At 50.7% G+C, this 16,199-nt stretch overlaps 5 protein-coding genes across 5 annotated transcripts; 4 read left to right on the forward strand and 1 right to left on the reverse strand.

Annotated features, from left to right (window-relative positions):
• Window positions 1-80: 80 nt before the first annotated feature.
• Window positions 81-588, reverse strand: GUITHDRAFT_103687 (hypothetical protein; the record flags this gene model as incomplete). The annotated part of the gene is made up of 4 exons (XM_005837376.1): window positions 81-202; window positions 252-320; window positions 367-462; window positions 513-588. The coding sequence occupies 4 exons, from the start codon at window positions 586-588 to the stop codon at window positions 81-83; spliced, it is 363 nt and encodes a 120-aa protein (XP_005837433.1).
• A 1,775-nt stretch (window positions 589-2,363) lies between these two features.
• On the forward strand, window positions 2,364-3,986 carry GUITHDRAFT_135131 (hypothetical protein; the record flags this gene model as incomplete). The annotated part of the gene is made up of 11 exons (XM_005837377.1): window positions 2,364-2,427; window positions 2,520-2,566; window positions 2,663-2,726; window positions 2,774-2,829; window positions 2,875-2,977; window positions 3,005-3,054; window positions 3,101-3,138; window positions 3,186-3,237; window positions 3,476-3,620; window positions 3,665-3,723; window positions 3,879-3,986. The coding sequence occupies 11 exons, from the start codon at window positions 2,364-2,366 to the stop codon at window positions 3,984-3,986; spliced, it is 786 nt and encodes a 261-aa protein (XP_005837434.1).
• A 7,223-nt stretch (window positions 3,987-11,209) lies between these two features.
• Window positions 11,210-11,854, forward strand: GUITHDRAFT_51586 (hypothetical protein; the record flags this gene model as incomplete). Its single annotated transcript, XM_005837378.1, has 1 exon — window positions 11,210-11,854. A coding segment is annotated over one exon (645 nt), but the record flags the coding sequence as incomplete, so codon positions are not given.
• A 2,215-nt stretch (window positions 11,855-14,069) lies between these two features.
• GUITHDRAFT_151155 (hypothetical protein) lies at window positions 14,070-14,465 on the forward strand. Its single transcript, XM_005837379.1, has one exon. It carries the CDS (start codon window positions 14,135-14,137, stop codon window positions 14,288-14,290), a length of 156 nt encoding a protein of 51 aa, XP_005837436.1. The 5' UTR covers window positions 14,070-14,134; the 3' UTR covers window positions 14,291-14,465.
• Window positions 14,466-15,197: 732 nt separating this feature from the next.
• On the forward strand, window positions 15,198-15,761 carry GUITHDRAFT_151156 (hypothetical protein). The gene is made up of 5 exons (XM_005837380.1): window positions 15,198-15,349; window positions 15,400-15,454; window positions 15,500-15,583; window positions 15,631-15,650; window positions 15,702-15,761. The coding sequence occupies exons 1-5, from the start codon at window positions 15,281-15,283 to the stop codon at window positions 15,744-15,746; spliced, it is 273 nt and encodes a 90-aa protein (XP_005837437.1). The 5' UTR covers window positions 15,198-15,280; the 3' UTR covers window positions 15,747-15,761.
• The last annotated feature ends 438 nt before the right edge of the window (window positions 15,762-16,199 follow it).

Here is a 16,199-nt window from a genome sequence, read left to right on the forward strand (position 1 = left end):
TGAGTGAACTTTCCGCTGCTCAGACAAGTTGCATTTGTACTGCAGGCTACGTCAGTGCTCACATCGGTATTGCTCCTCCTTCACCTCCCGTTGCCGAACAGCGAGTATCCGTTGATGCAACTGACTTGAGCAGAGCTGCCGACGGGAATGCATGCGTCAGGTTGCACGATGGTGACGTTATCCACGATGAAGGGTCCACATCCTGATAAGAGGCTGAACAGCAGGATGAATCACTTAAGTGGAGATCGTACCTCGTGTGCAGGCCTGCACGACTGACTTCGGCTTTGCAAATCTAGTGCAGTAAACACTGTTGATCTGTTCTAATCAGCAACAAAGGAAGATAAACAAAACTCCCCACCTGCACACCATCCGCGTCCTTGCAGATCGGCAGGTACTCCAGGGTACCGTTGCCGCAGGCAGTTGAGCATGAACTCGGGACTTGGCTGATATCCCAATAAGCTCCTGCTACCTCGCATGTCTTGGTTGACTGCACGTAGCTCGCCCTTTCAAACCAAAAACCACATGAGCAGACAAGTTGTGCATCGTAAGGCTGATCTCCGTTACAGCAACAAAACTCAACAGCTGCATTGTCGCCGTCCTGTTTTTGGCAGCACCCTGCAGTAGAACAATGGCAATAGGGTAGAACCGAGATGGAAAGAGAGAGCAGAGAAACCAAGAATGCCGAACAAGATCTCATCAGAGTCTTGAAAGCTCTCTAAACCTTGCCATGCTAGTCATCGAGCGGTCAGCATGACGAGTATGTTTGACAAGCCACGTCACTTTGACCCGGGCCGGCCGGGGCGGCCGGCCCGTTCACGGTTGCCTGCCGCGCTCGGAGTGACAGTGAGCCTCAGTCTCCGAGGCCCCCGCACTCAGCCGCTGAGCAGTCACGCGGCCAGGACCGCCCTGACCCCGAAAACGGTCACCATCGTGCCCGACTCAGATCTCACTGTCAACTCACGGTGGGCCTGAGGTTCTGTCATGCCTTGAGTCCGCCCGGCCCGGCCGCCCGGCCGCCGCCGGGCCGCCGCCCACTGCGGCCCGGGCCCCGGTAAGTACGGCATGTTCTCCGGCAAAGCGATTTAAAGATTTGTTTCATTTTCACATGTATTGCCGAGATTTTGGAATTACTTAGGGAACATCTGAAATGTTTCGAATATCTTTTAATGATTTCAAGATTGTACAAGCCTCTAATGGATGAATTGCGGAAAGTCGGACTGCTCGGCACAGTGATGAAATGAAGAAAGTTGGTATCAGGGTAGATGATGGAGAATGGAGGAGGAGGAGGAAGAGAGAGAAGGTGTAAGAGAAGAGGAGAGTGAAAACAGAGATGAGTGAGTTTGGAGGAAGTGGAACAAGGAGAATGGGGAGCAGCATACATTCGAGTTCGATTTACGATGTGTGATATTGATACTCCTTTAAATGCATCAGGTCATGTGGAAGTTTTGGTTTACACGGCCGGGACCAGCATGAACAACCATTGAATTCTGGAATTTTGGTTGTGTTCTGCACAGAGTTTCGATCAGGATGGGCGGGAGAAGCTTGGATTTGGTACCATGTTTAACAGCGACTTGATGATGAAGATGACATGGGCAACAGATGTATCAGTTTCTTATCTGCACCTCATCGGCTTTGGTTGCCGTTGCAATGTATCATTTTGCTTTTCCCAAGAGGAGGTTGGCGCTTCTGCGATGAATTGCTGCTGCGCTAATGACATGCGAAAGGAAACGTGAAAGTGACGATGAAGAGTGTCAATTCAAGAATTTCGTCAAGACTGCAGCAAAACATGTTTGCTCTTTGCACCCCCCACCCCCCCCACCCATGCACTAAACCATTCTTCCTTCAGGGCAAGAGCACTGTCATCACGACTGTAAACGAATTGCTTGAAGCCATGTCGAAGGCGATGGATACACAAGTAAAAAGATACTGATCTCTTATTGCATACTTCTCCTTGATATTTTGCTGTTTTCATTCTCTTGACTGCCCCGGTCTCCAGAACTTCGTCAATTTGACCTCAAAGCCGAAGCTGCGAAATGTGATCTTGCGACGTAGCGAGTTGAAGGGACTTACGCTTAGAGATTCGTAGGACCTGATTGTGGATCAGATCGATTTGGAGATCAGTCGACTCAAGTAGTCAAGTCAAAGTCCTTATGACCATCTCACTCTTCTCTTCATAGTGATCGCTTGTTCACCATCTTGTCTGAAGCAAGTATCGAGTCTCTACCGCTTGCGCAGCTTGTAAAGAGCGGTTGCCGGTATAAGGCACCTTGTTTTCCCAGTACCATTGTGAAGATTTGTTTTGCTGCAGTTTGCCTTGTTGTGCTCTTGACATCGGTGGTGAGTGCAAGACAACCGAAGTGGTCATGATATTCTTAGCGGAACGTGCAGGAACTCTTACCAAACTTGTTGTCTTCAAACCTGGCGGAGGTGGAGGACGAGATTTGAAATGTCACACTTACGATCCAGGTCTTCACTCTTGGCGATGCTATGTGATGTGAATTGCCCTGAAAATGTCACAGAGCGGGAATTTTGCAATGACACTGATCATGATAGCGGATCGATTCCTGTGAGGTTGACAGCAACGGATACTGTCCACGTAATACGTCAAACATCAAAAACAGCCTATAGTGAGCTCAGGGTTGTTGATTCTTTGCTTTCACAGTTGAAGCTCTATTCGTTCGAGACAAAGAAGATCCACACAGTTGTTGATTTCTTGAAAGCACGAGGTCCTTGAATCTTTCTTTCCCTTCCCTTCCTCTGAGTCCTAGAGCAGGCATTTGCAACGTGCGGGTCAGCGCGTCCGGAGGAGGAGGGCACAAGTTTCAAGAGGTGAGGTGGAGGGAGGTACGTAGAAGTCGACTGACGTGCTTGAAGCTCTTTCAACGGGAGATCGGAGTGAAGCTGTCCTCTGTCGACGAGATGCGGTCCGTCATCACTGGAGTGAATCATCGGCTACTCACAGGCAAGGGATGGAAAGGTTTCTCCTGTTGTCACAAGGTTGCAGGGAGTCAGGAGGCCTTCCACTATCGTTGGGGACTGGATGCTGAGAGGAAGGTGAAATTGTTTCTTGTAATGAGACCCGCTGAGCAGAGGAGGGTAGGCGTATGTCTCCTTTGCCGGGAAGAAGAGCCCCTTTCCGTGAGTAGGAGTGTAGCTGGAAGCTGGCAGTGCTGACGGATGTGCAGGTATCTGCTCGTCAACATCGGAAGCGGAGTCTCGATCATTCGTGTCGATCAGGTGTGTGATGGAAAAAATTGTTGAGAGAGAGAGAGAGAGAGACAGACAGACAGAGAGACAGAGAGCGAGCGGGGGTTGGGGGGGAGGGGGGGGAGAGGAACGACGGGGGACAGGGGGATGTCAGATTGATGAAAGGATGGAGGGAAGAAGGATGAGGTCGAACATAGGAGGGCAAGGGGGAGCGGGAATGTCTAGGAGCTGACCTCTTGCAATAGATGGACTGTTATCGTCGTCTTAGCGGTCCTTCTTTCCCGTCGTTGTGCATCCAAGGTTGAACGCCTGCCCGTCAGGTTCCTGTCTGGGAGGAGGAAGCTTCTTCGGCCTCTGCAAGCTTCTCACCGGGAAGTACAAGTTCGACGAGATCGTGGAGATGTCTCGACGAGGTGACCCTGTTTCAGCGCAAGTGTGAGTGAACAAGGTGACACAGGGAACATCAACAACGTGGACCTGCTAGTATCCGATATCTACGGGCAAGGATTCGTGAAGGTGCAGAGCAATTATCGATGTACAGTGCACTAGCTCTTGACTGTGTTGTTCTCAAGGATATTGGGCTCTCCGACGACCTTATTGCGAGTTCATTTGGCAAGGAACGCAGTCCGTTGTTCCTTTTGCTTCTTGTTTGACATGTTTCTTCTTTGCAGGTTGCAGTTGCAGATCACAGCAGCGAAACATTCAGTCCTGAAGACATGGTACGGCGCTTTGCATACATAATTGTAGCAATCGCACAACAGTTTGGTGAAAGGCGATGATTGTGGAAATTAATCTTTTACACTTCAGGTTCGAAGTCTTATCTTCATGTTCAGCAACAATCTTTCGCAGATAGCGTGCCTCATTGCTGAGCGAGAGGTAGAATGGGAGATGTTCATGTTGATCAGATTCTGACGCTGACAAAGCGCATTGAGAATATCATATTTTCTGGAGGATTTATTCGCAATAACGCATACGTGTGGAGCAAAATCAGCTTCGGATTAGGTAGAGACAGGGAGGAGGCGGAGGGTTTCCTCACCTTCCTTGACAGACTTCTGGTCGGGCAGTCGCTTCCAAGCGCTCTTCATGGAGCATGAGGGATTTCTCGGTGAGCACAGGAGGGTGACCGTCTGACCTTGACCTGCTCCTCCAGGTGCGCTCGGGGCCTACTTGCTGCATGACAAGCACGAGGATGAAGAAGTCCTTCAGTCGCCTAGCGAGGAAGCAACATCATCCCCGGGAAGCTCAAGACAGGCTGCGGCTGGCCCAGCATGACGTGGGGTGTGTGGCCGAAGGCTAGGTGCGATGACGTCATCGCGTTAGGGACGTACATGGGCTGCATCTGAGCTGTTCCAAGGGCCTGACTCTTCTCTGAAACCTCCTGCTGCTTTTGCTTCTCCTCCGGCTTGCTGCCGCGAGCTCGTTCGCGCAAGCCATTCATCCTCTGCTTGATAAACTTCCGATATTTCCATGAGAAGAACGCTGCCGTCCCCAGCAGCACTCCAGCAACCACTCCGACGACGATACCAGCAATGGCTCCCGCGCTCAACGAGGTCTTGGGGGCCGGCGCATTGGTGCGGAGGGAGGCGGAAGTGACCCCGGACTCATTGAGGAAACCTGACTGCATCCTCTGATAAGCAAAATCCGAGGCAGCGGTGATGTAGACGTCCCTGGGAGAAGCCGGAGAGGAAGGGTTCACGAGGTTGAATCTGGTTTCCAGCTTGTCTCCTGTCAGAGTACTGTCTTTGTAGACGTCGGGAGCTTGCAGCCCGTCCATGACAGTGAAGGACCATCGATCTCCGTTGACTAGCACTTGCGTTTGTGAATACTTAATCCCATTCTTGTACACGTCTGCCGACATTTGATTGTTGGACGACCAGGACTGAGGAGAAAATCCTTGCAGTCCAACGATGGTGATGTAATCATATGATCGGAGGTTGAAGTTGGTGACAAGCTCCATTATCACCGTCACGTATGCCGAGGTCGCGTTGGAGCTCGATCGGATCATGGCGCGTACAAACCCCTTCCCCGAGACATATCCTGCACAGGCAGAGGCGTATCCGTAGCCTGACAGCTGCGTCATGAGGTCCTGGGTCATGGGCTGAGTTCCTGAAGTGCCTCCGGAAGAAACTCGGATGGAGACGTTGGAGCAGCTGGCAGCGCTGGAGGGGTTGATGACGGCAAAGCAGAACTGCACATCCTGACTTGCTGGGACACCAGGGGAGAGGAGGAAGAAGGAGATCTGTCCGCTACTGAAGTCTGCTTTCACTGTGTTGGCATCGGAAGGGTTCGTGGAGCCTCCGATGAGGTTGTAGGGTCCGACCGAGGAGCTGAGGGGTTTAGTCCCCGAGAGGTCAAACAAGGGCAGGTAGGAGCTTATCGTGGGGTAACTGGGGAGACCGGAGATGGTGAAGGAGGCAGGCAGCGAGCTGCCTTGAAGACTCTTGGCTGCCGCAAGCGTCACGCAGATGCGGTTGGCTGCGCTGGGAGCGGGGAGCAGCTGACCGATGTAAGCCTTGGACAGCAGCTGGTTGGCTGGCTGGACGTTGAACGGGGCGTTGACGGGGTCAGAGCCGGTGGTCATGGTCTGCAGCTGCGTCGTCTTGTCTGACGTGTACCTTGCCTGAAGGGAGACGGTGAGGCTGCTCTGAGGGCTGCTGGGGTTGACGAGGTTGAAGCTGAAGGAGTAGGTGTAGCCCGCCTTCATGCAGAGGTTGGGGGCCGTTTGACTCGTCGGGGGGCTGCACTGGCCCGCTGCGAGGATCAAGACAAGGCTGCCTGAGCTTTGGTCCCACTGGGCGCTAGAGAAGGAAGGGAAGTAGCCTCCCGAGACGGGACTGACTTGAAACGAGTCCGTCGAGCTGGTTTGAGAGCCTGTCAGGCCAGAGATCGTGACTGAGGACGAGAACCCGTTGGGGCTGCCTAGCAAGTCGATGTTTGCTCGCAGCGAGACCACCAAGGTGTTGAGCTCATTCGGCAGCGACGTGCTCTGATCGATCTGTCTGGTGAAGAACTGCGGGGCATAAATCTTGAGCACGCAGGAATCTCCATCGGTTTCTCCGCCGGCGATAGCTCTACCCACACTGCTCTGCTGCATCACGACGGTCTGAGCAAAGTCGCTAGAAGAAGCAGTCATGGTGACCGTCTGCATGAGGGGTCAGCGTTTCGAAGTCGCACACATCTCCCTTGGTGCTGCTCACCTGGCATTGATTCGGGGTCGCCGGGTTGTAGAGAGCGAAGGCGAAGGTGGTGGTGCTTCCAGCAGCCCAGGTAGAGGGAGACGTGAGCTTGACCGTGGCAGAGGAGGTGCTCGAGTCGAATGAAAGCTTGAAGTTCGGGTTAGGATAGGCTGGAGCGCTCGCGCCGTTCAGGTCGCTAGTAGGACATTGATAGATCGGCCCCTCAGTGAAGCTGTTGGCGCCGCTTCCTTTGAGGCCAGAGAGCGTTATCACCGCCAACGATGACGTCGAGGCGATGAAGTCATAGTTGGACTTCAAGGTCACGCAAATGTAGTTCACTGTGTCTGGTCTCGTGGTGTACTGGCCGATCTGATAAGTTGTGAAGCCCCTGCCAACCACCTTCCCGACCGTCTGCTGTACATTCTCCATGGGCATGGGGCTGATGAGCGAGCCTGCACTGATTTGAATCGAGCAAGGAGAGTTTGACGAGGGCAGCAACTTCCAAGAGAATGAAACACGCTTGCTTGCAACGCTGGCAACCCCGTAGAAGTCGTGTACAACTTCAATTCTTGCGTGTTGAAGTTCCAGTCAAGGCTACTGAAGGATGAAGCTGCCGGACCTGACAATGTAGGATTGTTGTTTGATTGGGTCCCACATAAACCTGAGATCGTTACAGCTTGACTTCGAACAGCAACACTCGGTTGAAGCGTCACAGTGATCTGTGCAATTGCATTGGGGGAATCTGAATCTTGGTATATCTTTGCGACATTGAAGGTTGCACTTCTTATACCTGCGGATCGAACTTTTGCATACGTCGTCACTCTTTGCACTTTTGTTCCCGCTATGGACACAGGCTGTGAGTCAATTTCCGAGCAGAGATAAGATGTCGTGCAGGTGTATCCGGATATGCTGGCAGATAGCTGGACAGCAGAGTTTGCATTGCCATTGACGATAGGAAAAGCAAAGGTCAGCAGTTCACCATCGTTAATGTAGAAACCGTTTCCCAGGAAGATCACCAGCTCGCCTCCAGCTGTGTACTTGGCCGCCCATGCAAAGCCAGTAGGGCTCATCAGTTTGTCGACAGATCGACTTCCAGGAGCTGACAAGACACCGTTCTGACCTACCGACGGGACGCTGCCAGCAGAGCAATCGTTCTGATTGAGGTACAAGGGCAGGTCCGGCCTCTCTAGGGTTGTGCCGGTCGGCAAGCCAGTGATGGTCAGGCCCGTCGCCACGGCGTTGCCGGGAGTGACTAGCACGACGTTAGAGATCAAGGTGACGGTGACGCAGGTGCCGCTGTTCTGCCAGGGAGCTCCCACCTGAGCCGCAAAGTAAACGATGGAAGGGACTTTGGCCTCTCCCACTGGTCCGATCCTTTTGGTGGGCAACGGCTGGAGGTTGGTGGAGAACGTCTCAGATTTGCTGATAAACGGGTAGAAGGTAGCAGACGCGTGATCGCATTGCTCTTGTCCCAGCCCTTCTCTCCCCGTTGCTGCGTTGGAGCAGGCTGACGAGGGAAAGCGAGCGACGTAGGCGTATTGGTACCAGGAGTCATCGATGCCGCCGATGGGGGGGAGAGGGCCAAGGCCGTTGGGAACAGCAGTTGAATCCTGATTGACGAAGAGGAACAGTTGATCCAGCGAGAAGCCGCTGATAGAAGAAGGACCCTTGACGCGCAGCCTCATCGTCTCTACTTTGCTGTTCCATTCTGCCGAGTGAAGGCCATCGCTGACGGCCCCCCCCTGCGCCTTCACTCCGTTTGCCGATGGCGATGCGATGGGACGAGAAGAAGTCGGCCCCTCCGCTCCGAACGAGTTGTACGTTCCTCCGAACCTCGGAAGATGTACCTCGATCCTGTCATTATCCTGTACGCTGATTGGGTCCCAGGAGACCTGGAATCCTGTGGGAGTTAGCGCGTATGGAGTTCCTTGCCAAGTCAGAGTTGCTGACTGGCCCTGTGCAGCGAATATGAGCGACTCTGCGAGAAAGAACAAGAAGATGGTCTTGTCTGAATTCATCCTCGCTCCAGACTGAGATGCCTTGCAGATGGTTTGTTCTCTCAATTCCAGTTGCAGATTGAGTCCTGAAACTTACTGTGGTCGGACAAGTCCAAGTTACTGACGCTGTTCGATGCTTCAGTTGTTGGCTCTCCCGATCGCTCACTCTCTGCTCCCCTCAACTTCCTTCTTCAACCCCTTGTTGTCACAACAGTACCGCATGCTCAGTTCCTTTGCCTCTACTACTCAAGACACTACCGGCTGACCGTAACGACTTCTTCTGTCCCAACATTGGACCCCTACCAAACCCGTGGCACCACCCCTTACTTTCAGCCTGAGTACCCCACGGCTTGAGGGCGGAAGTTCCCACAGGGACTTAAATAATAGCCACGCCGGGCCCGCGCAGGTTTGTCAGCTGTAGCAGCAGTGTAGCCTCCAGTCCTCTCTGGCTCTCAAAGGCAACACCGAGCCATATAGCTTATGAACATTTTACGATGTAAAACACTTTTTAATTCTAAAAACCAATAAGGCTTATAAAAGTTTTTATTTGTCAGCTCTGACTCCTTTGTTGTACCAGGATCTTTCTTAAAAATGTGTATTTGACCTCTAACAAGTATATACAGGATATTCAACAGTTGCGTGGTCTTGACGGCATGCGCTGAAACAAGTCATGCACGACGGACAAGATCGAAGAGGTGAGACGAGGTTGGATGGCTGAACGATGATGACGAATATTGACCAACAACAAGCTCCACACCATCAAAAGAATTCTTTCTGTTAAAGTCTATTTTTCCGTGTTGTTGCACGGCCTCAAACGACCTCTTCGTTTCACTGAAGTAGCTGCTAGGCAAAGCTGTTCCATAAGGTTTGGGTATTTCAACCGGTCCGAGCACGCACATGGCAGAGAAGGATGAAGACGCGCTTCTTGCCTTCAAGGCGTTCGAGTCCTCTGGTTTTCTTTCAGCTCACGATCTCCTTCCAGCGCTGGCACTCGCAAATGTCCCGACTGATTCAAAGGAGCTTGAAGATGCTCTAAGTTTCGTCAAAGAGCCTCCACTCTACAACCAGATTGACTTCGAAATATTTTCTCGAATAGTGCGTGTTTTGTACATGAAGAATGCTGGAATGAATCCCTTCAGAATCAAGGACCTCTTCGAAGCGTTGGCGGAAATCGATGGACGATTGGAGTTTGGGTCGAGAATGCCCAGAAATGCTGACGACGAGGCTCTCAAAGAGCTTGAACTTGAGCTTCTGAAGCACGATATCACCTTTGGTGTCTTGGAAAGCAAAGGCAGGTTGGATTATCCCGCTTTTGAGATGGCGCTATTTGAAACTCTCAAGATCAACAAGATATCACACATTTTGCAGAAGAACGGGATTCTCAGAGCCATTGCAACCTTGTTGCTGCCATCCTTAAGAAATGACAACTCAGTGAAACCAGAGGATATGTCTGGTGATGGCTTATCTGATCTGATTCGCCAGCAAGCGGACAGTTTGTCCAATCTACTCAACAGCTCATACAAACAACACTCGAGGAGTCCAGTGGTCTCAGACTGTGCAGAAACGTTGTCAGAGCGGTCAGCACCAAAGTCATTCTGCACAGATGATTCGTTCTCTCGTACCACATCAAATCCACGTCCCACAGGAAGACGACTTTCCTTCTTTCAGAGGATGTCGAGCAGGAAAGGGTCTGGTGAAGCGTCGTCCAACGGGGAGAGGTGGTGGCAAAGAGCGTTGGTAAACCCCGGGGGGAGTATGAATGAGACAGAATCCGTGTCCTTGTTGCAGAGTGCCTGTGAGTCCTCTTGGGCTTATGTTGTTGGCATTTGGGAGGCAAGCACCTGGAAGAATATCCTTTGTTTCTGGTTGTTGTGGGCGTGTTCGGGGGTAGGAGCTGTCATGATTGTTTGGAGCTGGACAAACCAATCAGAGGACGAGAAGGAGAAGGAAGTTGAAAGGCAAGCAATTGATATCTCCGCTTTCTTCTCCACCGAGTTGGATCGAGCAGTTACGCCCTTGTACACGCTAGCAGTCTTTGTTGCGAAGATGTCAAGTTTGAACCAACTTGCTGCCGTCGCCATGAATTTCACACTTGTTCCGAACACTTTAAGTGTGTTTTATGACGTCAAGCCATGGATCCAGAAGAGTACTACCGATGAATTCAACGACATATCCAAAGAAATCTTGCAATTCGCCAAGTCAAAGTCGATCCGCTCTTTGCAGCTTGCTCCTCGTGGAGTCGTTTCTCTCGTCTATCCTCTCGATGGCAACGACAAAGCTCTTGGGCTTGCTCTGCTCAAAGATGCAAAGAATGCTGAAGATGCATACGACTCTATCTTGAACGGCAACTACAGCGTGACCGGCCCTGTGAATCTCGTCCAGGACATGTTTGGAATAATCGTGAGGCTCCCGATCTTTGTTTCTAAGGATACCAAGGGTGCTACTCCTCTCACCGACTTTCCTGGCATCAATCCGCTGATATCGCGAAATCTTTCTTGGTGGGGGTTTTCCACCGTTATCATTGATTTCTCTGCCCTTGTTGCAGAAAGCAAGATCGCGGAAATGGCTGCGGCGAACAACTTGTATTTCATGATAACCAGCACGATCGCTGTACAAGAACAGGAAGGGTTGCGATATGCCACCAGGGTCATCGCCAACAACACGGATACCATCAAGGACGGAGTCACTGTTGAGATCAGTCTACCAGATGACCGTTGGAACTTGACCGTCGCTCCTATCAGTGGTTTCCAACCTCAATGGTACTCAGCAGGCGTCGCAGGCTCCATCTTAGGGACTTTTCTTCTCTCGCTCTTGTCTTTTCTTCTCTTGGTAGAGAAGCGTCAACGGTCGATGATGCTCTACCGCATCCTCCCTCGGCATGCAGTCGTTCAGCTGCGGAGGAGGAAGCAGGTGGTCGACGTCTTTGACGTGGCTTCTGTCTTCTTCTCCGACCTCGTCGGCTACACGGACCTTGCAGGAAAGACGTCTCCTATCGAGATCGTCGCGATGCTCAACGACCTCTACACCAAGTTCGACAGGCTCGTCGAGAAGCATCACGTGTGCAAGGTGGACACCATTGGCGACGCGTACATGGTGATCGCAGGAGCAGGAGTTCACTCCACCTGCGATGGGCCTGAAGCTGCTTCTCGGGTGGCCAAGTTCGCGCTGGACGCGCTGGACCTGGTAGCACGGAGTGACTATGGCATAAGGATGAGGGCAGGGATCGCCTCTGGCCCGGTAGTCGCTGCTGTGCTGGGTAGCGCTGTCCCCAAGTATAGTTTCTTCGGAGACACAGTCAACACTGCGAGCAGGATGGAGAGCACTGGGGAAGCAGGCAAGCTGCAGGTGACGGAGGAGACGAGGAACCTCCTTGAGCAGAGCAAGAGCAAGTTCACCATCATTGAGCGGATGCATGCCAATGGACAGGCAGGGGTGTTGGTGAAGGGCAAGGGGCTGATGCAAACTTACTGGATTCGGAACCTGATTCGAGAGGAAGTGTAAAGTTTGCTCGCAGTCTTTTCGTTCTCTGCCGCGATGTCTTCCATGACGTGTAATTCTAGCAACTTACAATCACACAGTTCAATATAAGATCTACTTCATTTGCTCGCTGGCTCATTCCTTCAAATGCGTGCTCATGCTCAGTGCCGCTCGTCTGGGCCTCGACCGTATCGTGTCCACATTCCTACGCTCCCTGTCCCTGTCCCTGTCCCTGTCCCTGTCCCTGTCCCTGTCCCTGTCCCTGTCCCTGTCCCTGTCCCTCTCCTCCTTGTTGTCACACGGCACAGCTCGTCCTCTAGACCTCTAGACTGACGTCGCTCCGGATCTCGCCCTCTCGTAGGGCAAAGTCTGCGGGGGCGTACGGCACTAGTGGCTAAGTGACACAAACCTTCGGCACCTTTTTGCCGTTTTCAGATGGTTTTGCCTTAGAGGGGCCTGAAAATGAAGGGTGGGGGTAGTCCTACTACGGGTATTTTGAATAAATCAAAGATAGGGTGTTTACTTGCCATTGCTGGGTGGGGGTACTGGCCTTCCCGGGAAATGGCGCGCCGCCATGCTCCATGAGGAGGGTCATTGGTGCACTTCATGAATCATGAGAACATATTTTTCTGCATCATATGAAAGTAAACTGTTGTAATACTCATTCATGTTGCAGACTGTAAATGATTTCATGATATTTATGAGTTTCTGTTCAATTTTCACTGTATGTCATAACGCCAACATGCTGTTGTTAGCGATAAATTCATCGATCTGTTGCGTACAAAATCACAGAGACAAAGGAAAATGTTCATTGAGTTATGTATCATACTATCTATCTTGATTCAACAACTTAATTGGAAAGAGTTTCTAATACAAATGTACAGAATATGATATGAGCGAAATTGTGTCTTTGTCATTAGGTCTTCTTTAAAACCCAACTGTCGCAGTGGAGGACGTTCATTACTTGATTACAGGTTTGGAGAATGAGTATTCCATCCATCACTGGTCTTATCGTTCACGCTACTCTGGTCTCCCTCGAGTTAAAGACCTCAACATTTTTGGAATGCTCACTCCGCGAAATCATTTCCGTCGTAAAACCGTGGACGGAATCAAGAATCTACACAACTCCTCACATCCTCTTGCCTGCTGCGATATTGCAATGGGTTCTCCTGATTCACCTGCATGTCTCTGAGTGATTGTCTTGCTTCTCAGTCGAGATAGGCCCCTTCCACGCTTGAAATTGTTTCAGTGCTTATCAACATTTCGGTATGAGGTATCCCAATCACTTTCCTTACCATCTCCTTCATACCTACACTAAACCTTGTAACTCTTCACTTCCATCGTGCATCTTGATGATATTCATCACATCCAAGTCCCTTTTCTTTCTCAGAGCAGCTTCTTTGCCATTAATTCACCTCCTCAACTGTGAAATTGAAGTTGATGCAGACAACCACTCCGCATGGAATATGACATCTCCCACTGTTATCCGCACATCTTGAAGCTGTGAGCAATCTCATGTCAGTCTTTCAGCATGTCCTGCGTCTCGTGATCACATAAGGATGACGAGATCTTGTGCTGTGGTGTCTTCAAATCATCTGTTCCGGCGTCAATCTTGTACTCACATGTTTCTCTCGTGCTGGTGCATAGCGATTCATACCGTGTCTGTTCACTTTGCAAATGAGTCTTTAGGCCTTTCTCCAACACTCAGCAGGATTATTTTCCCCTGCACGATGATTCTTAAACGTTCTAGGTGATGTTTTACCCTGTTTGGAAGGAAAAAATGTGAAAAATATTTCTGAACGACACAATCGACGAACCATTTTTTCACAGTTTTCTCCAACGAAATGCTAGAAAAAGTGACTAATGAAGACGAATAACATGCGATTACGAAGAACATTTCACGTGGAAACAGTTTGAGGCGCTACTTGCGTGAAACAGACATGAAACAGCCAGCTCCAACATCCGTCTGATGAGTGGTGGCTTCGGATGAGTAGTAATGAAGCAACTGTCATCAGGGCCCATCAAGTACTCAAAACTCTATGCATGAACTATGCAAGATACATGTAAAGATGTGGAATTGTGACCATTCCTTAACCCAGAAGAGAACGACTTCGTAGACCATGTTCTTCCGCGTGCAATTTCTATCAGAATACCAAACTTGAAATACGGCACGAAGAAAATTATGGAAAAAAAACACAGACATGCGAAGATCCAGCTTGAATACGCTTTGTATTGTTAATGGATATGTTGGTCAATAGGGTTCACTACTGTTCAGCGATGTTTCCATGTCTCGAAGTGGATGTACCACGAAGAATTCTTCAGGCACACGTCATTCCAACGAAATTCATCCCAATATGTATTCGACGCATTGGCCTCGCAACTGAGGCAACTTTGGTGCTCATTTCGAATGCAACGGTTGCCTATCATGTATAGGAAGCAATCTATAATATTTCCAGCTTCACGGAGATCATCACATGTGAATGCCACAACTTACAAACCTCAAAATTGTCGTATTCTGTAATTTTCGTCATTTCAGTGGAAATTGAGTTATTGAAATCAGCCGAAAGATTGAAAACTGATCTTGACTAGTCAGGATGGTCTTCTATCTGAACTATTACGAAAGAATCAAGCGAAATCGCGCACCGCGGACGCAACAGCAACACAGAATAATTGGATGGAAATTTCAACGATCATGAACAAAACATGCAATTTTGTTGGAAAGCCTTCACTTTGGAAGCTTGTAGAATCTCAACGGATGCATGAAACAGAATGGCGTTTGCAGCCCCTGAAAGCGCTTGTCCTCTTCTATCCTTCCCTGCCATTTTTTCGTTGAGACCAGCGCACAAAGGGTGCTGTATGAGGGGCAAAAAGCCGTGGGTCGAATTCGGCCCACGTGGGCCGAATTCGACCCATGTGTCACTTAGCCACTAGAGTCGGTGATACCACCGGTGTTGGGTATAGATGATTACCTTGAAATTCGGGGGCGGGGGTCTTATTAGTGCTGTACAGCGATGGTGTCCAAGATGCTGGCAAGAGCGCTTGGCCGACGGGTGCTGACGACGAGATCAGGAGGAGGACAAGGAGTTTTTGCAGCAGCATCAGCAGCATCAGCAGCATCAGCAGCATCAGCAGCATCAGCAGCATCAGCAGCATCAGCAGCATCAGCAGCATCAGCAGCATCAGCAGCATCAGCAGCAGCTAGACGAGGGGGATCAAGGCCATTCTCTGCGGGAGGGAGTGATAGTGCCGGTACAGAAGCAGGGCAGAGAAAAGGAGTTCAGATCACCGTGGGAGACTCGCAAACCTACAGCAAGAAGTGCGACCCCTATGAGCAGGGAGGGAAGCCTTTGACCAAGGACGAGGCGGCGAAGCTGTTGAGCACGGTGTTGGTGGCGCAGAAGCTGGAGCACCTCAGTGTTGAAGATGTTACAGGTGCCCGAGTGGAGTCTATCGGAATGCTCTTCGTTCCTGGAGAGATCATGGGACTCGCAGGTTGATGAGTGATGAGATGATTGCTAGCTCGATCTCATTGCGCCTCAAAGAGCTTCCAATCCTCCATAGAATTTCTGCAACGCATCTCCACTGCCTCGCTCAACCGTGATCACCTCTTGCTACAAGCTTCTGAGCTGAGTTCGTTCGCAGAGGGTCATAGTCCGAAGAGTGTCAAGTACGAGAACATGAAGGGAATGCACAAAACCACTATCGTGCTTCATACCACGCGTCTCGGTGAGGATGGAGGCTGGGAAGTGAATCGAGATCTGATGTCTACACAGGAGGGCTGAGCTATGCAGATGTGAGGAACTTGTTGTCATGACTTGTTCTCTCTCAGTCTGACATGTTGCAGTTCCTGCTGGCGTTGAAGATCGACCTGATGCCTTTCAGACCGTGAGCGCGTCTTGGTACCTAGAGATGTGTACAGAAGGACGACGATGGGGTTTGCTAGAAGTTCTTTTATTCAAAGATCGTGTAAATGGAAAAGTCGAAAGTTCTTGATATCTCTTCTTCCTACCATGTTAGCGTGTCAGAGGTGAGATTGCAACAATCGTCAGCGTTGTTCCATCATCGACCAGACTTATAATCGAGATTCCTTGGCACACTGACGCATCTCCTTCTGTCCCCTTTCTCCTGCCCTTCCTCTCGTCTCGTCTCGTCTCGTCTCGTCTCGTCTCGTCTCATCTCATCTCGGATTGCCCTCAAACACGCCGTCCTCTTCGCTTTCTCGCTCCGCACTACTATCATAATTCCAGCACATATTGTAGTATATCGTCCTTGCAAAATCCCTTCAGGTCCTGTTGCGCCCCTCCCCCCCCGACAATGGGGGCAACCCGGTACGACAGCCTGC

This window comes from Guillardia theta, assembly GCF_000315625.1.
Source record: "Guillardia theta CCMP2712 unplaced genomic scaffold GUITHscaffold_14, whole genome shotgun sequence".
Classification (NCBI taxonomy): domain Eukaryota; class Cryptophyceae; order Pyrenomonadales; family Geminigeraceae; genus Guillardia; species Guillardia theta.

Coding starts and splice junctions, on each gene's coding strand:
- GUITHDRAFT_151155 (XM_005837379.1), top strand. CDS start 14,135: ATGTTTCCATGTCTCGAAGTGGATGTACCACGAAGAATTCTTCAGGCA.
- GUITHDRAFT_151156 (XM_005837380.1), top strand. CDS start 15,281: ATGTTACAGGTGCCCGAGTGGAGTCTATCGGAATGCTCTTCGTTCCTG. Junction 15,350..15,399: donor AGAGATCATGGGACTCGCAG/GTTGATGAGTGA, acceptor TGCGCCTCAAAG/AGCTTCCAATCCTCCATAGA. Junction 15,651..15,701: donor GAGGGCTGAGCTATGCAGAT/GTGAGGAACTTG, acceptor GACATGTTGCAG/TTCCTGCTGGCGTTGAAGAT.